Genomic DNA, 9290 nt, shown 5'->3' with positions numbered 1-9290 from the left:
ATGTCATCATTTGGTGTTCGTGGCATGAGCCAGAATTTTGGCATTAAAATCTGTTGCTGTCGCGTGTGCACCTGCATAAATTTCGGTTTTATTACCTCAAAAGCGGGTCTTTTGAAAATCGTCCAATTGGGTTTGGCATCGCTGTGTGAAGGTCTACTCATTAAATATGGAATACCGGCTGCCGATTCTATTGGTCAAGCTTTGACGGGATTTCTAACAACAACATCGTATTGTTTCACGACAACGGCGATTTTATTGGCCTGTTATTGCTTTCTCGGATAAATCGTATGGTCTGATACGCCAATCATTATTTGTAAGTTTTTATACAGAAATTATTCTTCGTTGTTTGTTTAACTTTAAATGCAAATACGCCAAGATTGAAAGAAAATACTGGATTTAAAATTTAAATTGCTGGAAAAAATTAAAATTTATTTAAATTAAAAAAATTAATTTTCGTAAAATTTTGTAATTCGTGCACCAATTGATAAAAGAATTAAACTTTTTTTTAAAGAATTTTTCTCAAGGACAAGAATACTATTAGGCGTGGATTTTTTAAAGAAATTTTCTCAAGGACTAAAAGACCAAAAGGCGTGGATTTTTTAAAGAATTTTTCTAAAGGACTTAAAGACCAAAAGGCGTGGATTTTTTAAAGATTTTTTCTCAAGGGTTAAAAGACCAAAAGGCGTGGATTTTTTAAAGAATTTTTCTCAAGGACTAAAAGACCAAAAGGCGTGGATTTTTTAAAGAATTTTTCTCAAGGACTAAAAGACCAAAAGGCGTGGATTTTTTAAAGAATTTTTCTCAAGGACTAAAAGACCAAAAGGCGTGGATTTTTTAAAGAAATTTTCTAAAGGACTAAAAGACCAAAAGGCGTGGATTTTTTTTTAAAAAATTTTCCAAAAGGCGTGGATTTTTTAAAGAAATTTTCTAAAGGACTAAAAGACCAAAAAGCGTGGATTTTTTAAAGAAATTTTCTAAAAGAACTAAAAAACCAAAAGGCGTGGATTTTTTAAAGAATTTTTCTCAAGGACTAAAAGACCGAAAGGCGTGGATTTTTTAAAGAAATTTTCTAAAGGACTAAAAGACCAAAAGGCGTGGATTTATTAAAAAAATGTTCTAAAGGACTAAAAGACCAAAAGGCGTGGATTTATTAAAAAAATGTTCTAAAGGACTAAAAGACCAAAAGGCGTGGATTTTTTAAAGAAATTTTCTAAGGGACTAAAAAACCAAAAGGCGTCGATTTTTTAAAGAAATTTTTCTAAAGGACTAAAAGACCAAAAGGCGTGGATTTTTTAAAGGAATTTTCTAAAGGACTGAATGGCGAAAAGGCGTGGATTTTTTAAAGAAATTTTCTAAAGGACTGAAAGGCCAAAAGGCGTGGATTTTTTAAAGAAATTTTCTAAAGGACTGAAAGGCCAAAAGGCGTGGATTTTTTAAAGGCATTTTCTAAAGGACTTTTATATTTTGTATATATTTTTATTTCAGGAAGTTTTATTCAATGCCGTTGCCTGCAGTATGTATTTCAGTGCTTCGAGTTATATGGGATTTGCTTGTGTGGTTTGGTTACATCCACAATTTCTAATAAAACCCGGATTTTGGGCATATCCAGCTATGACAGCGGCATATGTAAGTGAAGAGCTTGAAATAATAATATTTGAAAACTGTACTAATTTTTATTTTCAAATATTTCCAGTACATTGGTTATGCCGGAGGTATATTACATGCCATCGATGGTTATTTGGCCTTTAGACATTACAAAGGTTATCGGTAATAAGGACGAAATAATTCAACAAACCTAAGGAAACCTGCAATCCAGTTTGTCATTAACTCTTTGTCAACCAATGATCTTCCCTGTATTATATATGGGTCCTTATTTATATAAAAGGACTTCAATTGTGGATTCACATTTGAGAGCGATGGAGATCTCACTAATAAATCACAGACTTATGGACCAACTAAACCTAATATAGATTTTTTGGAAGACGTTATGTTATAAGCTAAGAAAAAACACCACCATATTTAGTATTTAAGTTATTATTTTTCATATATAAAAAAAACATATAAATATATTTATGTTTGTATATCGTTAAGTTCAAAAAACAAATAAATTAAGTCTGAGTAATTATTTACGTATCATTCTTGTGAGTATGTATGTGTTTAAGGACATTTTTAAGGCCACTTATTTTGGTATCACTATAGGTACAGGCAGATATGGTTACAAGGAAGAGGTTCCATCATACAATTCCATGATTTTTTTAAATACATCATCATAACTCGCCCATCCTTATAACCATACTGCACTGCATTGTTTTAATAACATTTGGACACAATACTACTATGAGGTATAACGGAGAAGTCGAAGAACACAAAACACTGAGTTAAATTTAAATTTAAAACATCACAACAAAGGGAGATTCAAAAATTATGTTTAAGATTCTGAAGAGAAAAGTAGAACAGATTTTGTTGAGCCTTGAAGTTAATCAACTTTTTTGTTGCTAGTAAATTTCCTGTAACAAAACAGATATTTTCAATTATTTCCTTTAATTTCAAATAGTATTTGAATTACATACCTAATATTCTTGTAAGCTTGACTAGATTCATAGTCAGCCTTCATTAGGGCAATGCGGACCCATCGCGGACGTTCATGAATTGCCTTGTGTATCACAAATTTCAAACCCAACAACAAATGTTCGAAAAGGACAAACGATAAATTTGGCATCGAGGGGAAATGTTGGACAACGAAGGCTCTAAAAGACGCATATAAAATTTTTATTATAAACACTATCTTATGGATGAACAAATTTGAGCTTTTCAGAGATTTCGAAATATTTTATTATGGAAGTGATGAAATGAAGTGATGAAGAAAAACATTGAGATTAACGATGAGATAATGAAAATAGATGTTGAAAAAAATATGTAAATAACCTCGCCTTTTGATAGGTCTCGAAAATTTATTTTTTTAAAAAATCCACGCCTTATGTAGTTGAGCGAATTGCTATAATCCGTATAAAAGCGAAGTTCCTCTACATCAGTCTCATCTGCGCCCATGCTCCGACCGACGATAAAGATGAACAGACAGATGGCCGTGACATTAAAATTCCGCTAGGAGATTTTAATGCAAAAATCGAAAGGGAAAATATCTTTGGCCTCACCGTCGGAAAATTCTGCCTCCATGAAGAAACATTAGACAACGGCATGAGGTTGATTGACTTCGCGGCAGCAAAAAACATGATAGTTAGCAGCACCAGATTCAAGCATCTCGATTTCTGCCGATCGAATAACGAGTAATCAAATCGATCATGTTGTGAAAGACGGAAGGCATTCATCCAGTGTTTTAGACGTCCGACCGATCCGAGGAGCGAATATCGATGTAGACCATTACCTTGTGGCAGCCAAGGTACACACCCTACTCCGCTCAACTTACCCAAATGCTTGACGAAAGCACCCCTTGTAATATAATAATATAGAAGCATTGCCCACTCCCTACAAACTCCAGCAAAAGCAAAACTTGGGTACCAAAGATCACCATCAAGAAATCCGTGGTACGATCACACTCCTGATCGTACCACGTAATGCTATTGATATGAAAAACGCAGCGTATAGGGCAAACCTGCGGAGAGTAGCAACGCGTAATGCGATGGAGAACTATCGGGAGAGAGGAGAAACGTATTTTCAGAAAAAAGAAGAATGAACAAGAAAAATGTGTGCGTGAGCAAATCGATATGTACAGGAGTCAGAATAAACTCCGAAAATTCTACCAACGGGTAAAACACCAAACCGAAGGCTTTGGTGCAGGCACATACTCCTGTAGAGATGAAGAAGGCAACCTGGTGACAGATACAGACAGCGTGCTGAGGATCTGTAGGGGGAACTTTTCGAAAAACTTCTGGTATCAAATAGTAGTGGTGAAGAGGATATCAAAGAACCAATAATAGATGACCTATTATTATCAATCGGCTGAAGAATAATAAAGCAACAGGTGCCGATGGGCTACAAGCCGAACTATTCAAGACTGGTGGTCAGATGCTGGTAAGGAGCATGCACCAGCTTATTAATAGAATTTGGCTAGAAGAATGCATGCCTAATGATTGGAACCTCAGCACCTGTGCGCAAAAAATGAGACAAGACGATATGTGCCAACTATAGAGGAATAAGTCTCCTTCCCATCGCATATAAAGTGCTATCCAGCGTGCTGTGTGAACGACTGAAGTCAATGACATCATTGGACCATACCAATGCGGCCTGGCAAATCCACCATTGACCAGATTTTTCACTCTGCGCCAAATTCTGGAAAAAACCTACGAAAAACACATCGACACATTCCACTTATTCGTCGACTATAAAGCCGCATTCGACAGCGCTATCCGTTCAGAAGTGTATAAAGCCATGTTTGCGTTTGGCATTCCTGCGAAATTATTTCGGCTATGCAGGATAACTTTAACTGGCACAAGATCAGCCCAGAAGGCATATAAAAGCGAACCAGCTGATGGTTCCCGCAGAAGGGGAAGGCCATGAATAAGATTGATATACCAAGTGGAAGACAATATTGCCGAATATGGTCTTTCAAATTAGAAAAACTGCGCAAAAGGCCGACGCGCCTGGAAATCTTTTTTAATATCGGCTTATGGAACGAAAGTTCTGTAACAAGTCAGCTAAGTAAGTTATGTAGATGTTGGAAAAAATTATTTAAAAAATCCACGCCTTATGTAGATCATGGAAAATATAATTATTTTGTGAATGGCCTTGGAGGCTTATGTATTATTGAATGGAATAAATAAATGGTATGTGATGTAATGAATTGAATATAAAATGTAAATCTCTGATTAGCCCATGTCCAATTAATATTCCTCTGGACTTACCTAACATTGGGCAGTAAATACAATAGTCCACAATTGCTTAAAATGGCCATAACAGATAACAATTCAAATGCCGACTGCCAAGCGCCAATATTTTTTGTGCGACGAGCAAATGGTCTTTTAAATATGTTACAAAGCTAAGGATTTCTCAATAACAATTAATATTTAAAATCATCTACAAAAATAAAATAAAAAACAAATTCCCACTTACCTTAAACAAATCAATGTGCATGGCAAAGACATTATTGATCAAAGCTCCTAGGGCGGCAAATGGTGCAACAGCAGCAAATAGAACAACATAACCGAATTGTATGCACATTTGGAGATAATCTTCATAGGTAGATTGATATTGATCTAAACCGGCTTCAAAGAAACATTGCTCATAGCGTGACACATCACTGACAAGCGACAATTTCTCTTCATCCAATTCTTTGTGCATTAGTTTGGCAAATTTTTGTTTTATGACAGCCAACAAAGGGATGCCCACCTCTTGGGCAATGCAAACAATCTGGGGAAGGAGAAACCAATATTAATAATATTGTAAATAAATAAGGAATTCTGAAAACTTACTTGAAATATCAGCAACTGCATCATCAGCTGATAATTAAGCTGTTTCAAATCTTGTATAATAAAAGCAATGTAGAACAGCGAAAAGAAATTGTTAACAATTTCGAATATCATCAATTTATTAACACGATGCCTTTCATATTGCAGGCGGGTTCGATGATTTTCCAATTCCGTTAGGAAGGTGGCTAATTTTTCATAGGCCCATGAGAATATTGCAATGAGTATTGATTGTATAATAACGGGGACGTATAACAACCATGAATTGGGACCAAAATCTGCCAATACCTCAGCTTCAATTTGAAATTGATAGAGAGCAAAATAGGCTGCCGCCACAACACAAAGTAATACCACCGGATATGAAATACAATACATTTGTATATAGGTATAACGCATAGGGTAATGGCGAGTCAATTTGCCTGTGATAGGATCAAGTTTCTCCTCGCCCTTATAGCGGGTGCGGGGTTTATCTAAACTGGACATTTCAATGGTACCCCAACGATAGGCCAAACCGGCACAACGACGTTTCCATAATTCCAAAAAGATCTGAAATAAAAGAAAAATGTATTTAATAAAAATTCTTTAAAAAATCCACGCCTAATGGCCTTTTGGTGGCTCATTAAAAATTCTTTAAAAAATCCACGCCTAATGGCCTTTTGATGGCTCATTAAAAATTCTTTAAAACATTCACGCCTAATGGCCTTTTGGTGGCTTATTAAAAATTCTTTAAAAAATCCACGCCTAATGGCCTTTTGGTGGCTCATTAAAAATTCTTTAAAAAATTCACGCCTAATGGCCTTTTGGTGGCTCATAAAAAATTCTTTAAAAAATCCACGCCTAATGGCCTTTTGGTGGCTCATTAAAAATTCTTTAAAAAATCCACGCCTAATGGCCTTTTGGTGGCTCGTTAAAAATTCTTTAAAAAATCACCGCCTAATGGCCTTTTGGTGGCTCATTAAAAATTCTTTAAAAAATCCACGCCTAATGGTCTTTTGGTGGCTCATTAAAAATTCTTTAAAAAATCCACGCCTAATGGCATTGTAGGGTTCAATAAAAATTCTTTAAAAAATCCGCGCCTAATGGCCTTTTAGTGTTCAGTAAAAATTCTTTAAAAAATCCATGCTTAATGGCCTTTTAGAGTTCAGTAAAAATTCTTTAAAAAATCCACGCCTAATGGACTTTTGGGGCTCAATGAAAATTCTTTCAAATATCCACGTCTAATGGCCTTTTGGGGCTCAATGAAATTTCTTTAAAAAATCCACGGCTAATGGCCTTTTAAGGTTCAGTACAAATTTTTTAAAAAATTCAAAAACTATGAAACGGTAAGTTTTCTTACCGTTGACCATATGACATAGAAACCAATAACAGCCGATAAATTAACACTCCACAAATACTGGCAAACGCCAAATAAGGCTGGCCATATCAAGGCCTTGGTATAGAATTCAATGAAGGCAAAATAAAGGCCAATGCTGGCACCAAAATAATTGCGTATATGTTCAATGGGCAGGGTACGTCTACGCCAATCAAAACCAAATTTCTCCAAATATTCCTGAAATGGGAAAAATATTAATTTCAAAAAGTTGTTTTCAAAAGAAGATAGTCATTTACTTACGATATCATGCAAGGGAAACAATTCCTCAACAATACCATTACGGATATAGGGTAATAACTGTGGCTTAACAACATCTTTAATGAGCACTGGAGCTTCACAAAATCGCACAATATCATCTTCTGTCATACCGGGTAATAGAAAATCCGATATCGAATGATAATTAAATTTTTGCATACTACCAGTTACGGTCATTTTTGTTAGCTCTGCTTCATCGGCCAAACGTAGGAGGGTATCGGTGGATGCTGTTAGGTAAAGGTATTTCTCCTCCTTGCTAATGACTTCCAGAGTCGTCTTAATATCATATTGATGTATTATCTTGCGTACATCTTCACAATGAGTTAATTTGGCTTTTTCACCAAATATCAGTACAACATAAGTCTGGAAGAGAAATGAAAAAACAAATTGTTAGAAGATAATATGAAAATATTAAAACGAATAGGTATATCAGGTGCACTTGTTTGATTTTTCATAATATCGTTCAGATTTGAATTTCATTTAATTCTATTATTCTGCTGCTGACCCATTTCTAACCGCAAACTTCCCTCTGATATCATTAAAAACAACTTCTTGTGTTTTCACCAAATTACGTGGCATTAAATATTAGAAGCTGCCATATATTACATTTACCCAAAAGTGACACACTTTGAAGAAACACACATTCAACCGAACATACGTATCCACATCACCCACATCATAGTTATTCTACTACATACCTTATCGTTTCCAGCATCCTCATCACCATAATCCACCGATGCTGCTTTGGCACTCAGTTTAATGCTTCTTTGTCGGCGAAACAAATGATTTTCGATAATTTTCTGTGGTCGCCTGCCCAACAGACTAGGAACTGTGAAAATGGCCAAATGGCCCAGACAAAAAACAAAAATTATATAAAAATTCAATGCATTTTCACATAGGCTTTCGAACTTACCTTTACTCATTTGCTCGTTGGCAGCCATTGTCCACTTGGCCACTTCTTGTGACACATCAAAATTGTCAACAACAAATTGTAATAATTATTCTTCTTGTTTTTTTCTTGATTGGCACACGCGTCTATTCACCTTTACCTGCCCGTTCTCTCAAACACACAGCAGCCACAACAACGTCATTCCACGCAAAAAATTAAAATAATTTTAAATCTTTTTTGTCTTCGTCTTCAGGCAGAGCAGCAGCAAAAACAGACATGAAAACAATAACCATATGATTGAAATTGGGGGGATTTTGTTGGTGTTGTTGTCGCCGACAAAACATATGACAGATGATCAGTGAGTAATGGATGAGAGGTTTTGGGGGGAGAGACGTAATAAACAAAACAAATGAAATGATACCGGCAAAATACAGCGTTGCCATATTAGGGGCATATTTAATTATTCAATTTTTATTTATTATATCAATAAATTAGTTAATAACTAATAAATACAACAAAAACAAACTTTATTTAATTTAAATAGAATAATTATATTTTTATGTAAACCAAAAATCGTTTCTGTTTGTCTTGTTTTGCTTTGCTTTGTGACACTCTATTCAATGGGGCAGCATTGCTACACATTTGCAATGATGTAAACACGACCCTTGTGCTGTCTTTGTAACAACGACTTCTCAGACAGAGTTGCACGTGATTTATTTAACAGTTGAAGAATTTTTTAAAAATAAATTAATACAAATTAGATTTTTAAATAAAATTTTATACAGAATCTTTACACCAATAGGCGTGGATTTTTAAATAAAATTTTATACACAATCTTTACACCAATAGGCGTGGATTTTTAAATAAAATTTTATACACAATCTTTACACCAATAGGCGTGGATTTTTAAATAAAATTTTATACACAATCTTTACACCAATAGGCGTGGATTTTTAAATAAAATTTTATACACAATCTTTACACCAATAGGCGTGGATTTTTAAATAAAATTTTATACACAATCTTTACACCAATAGGCGTGGATTTTTAAATAAAATTTTATACAGAATCTTTACATCAATAGGCGTGGATTTTTAAATAAAATTTTATACAGAATCTTTACACCAATAGGCGTGGATTTTTAAATAAAATTTTATACAGAATCTTTACATCAATAGGCGTGGATTTTTAAATAAAATTTTATACAGAATCTTTACACCAATAGGCGTGGATTTTTTAAATAAAATTTTTTCAACAAAAACAAGGCAGATGCGTGGATTTTTAAATAAAATTTTTCTCTACACCAATAGGCGTGGATTTTTAAATAAAATTTTATACACAATCTTAACACCAA

General features: G+C 34.5%; 2 protein-coding genes across 2 annotated transcripts; one reads left to right on the top strand and one right to left on the bottom strand.

Moving 5' to 3' along the window:
• On the top strand, positions 1-1771 carry LOC133330975 (protein singles bar). The gene is given in 4 exon segments (XM_061539376.1): positions 1-267; positions 269-313; positions 1486-1626; positions 1694-1771. Coding segments are annotated over 4 exon segments (531 nt in total).
• A 705-nt stretch (positions 1772-2476) lies between these two features.
• LOC133330985 (anoctamin-8) lies at positions 2477-7988 on the bottom strand. The gene is made up of 9 exons (XM_061539388.1): positions 7961-7988; positions 7746-7876; positions 7033-7410; positions 6757-6969; positions 5427-5966; positions 5068-5364; positions 4860-4993; positions 2571-2747; positions 2477-2507 (listed from the first exon to the last, which is right to left on the bottom strand). Exons 1-9 carry the CDS (start codon positions 7986-7988, stop codon positions 2477-2479), a joined length of 1929 nt encoding a protein of 642 aa, XP_061395372.1.
• Positions 7989-9290: the final 1302 nt, after the last annotated feature.

Source organism: Musca vetustissima, unplaced genomic scaffold, assembly GCF_032173495.1.
Source record: "Musca vetustissima isolate MV318-11 ecotype Yass unplaced genomic scaffold, APGP_CSIRO_Mvet_v1 utg17853, whole genome shotgun sequence".
Taxonomy (NCBI): domain Eukaryota; kingdom Metazoa; phylum Arthropoda; class Insecta; order Diptera; family Muscidae; genus Musca; species Musca vetustissima.
This window is presented reverse-complemented; position numbering and strand designations above follow the sequence as displayed.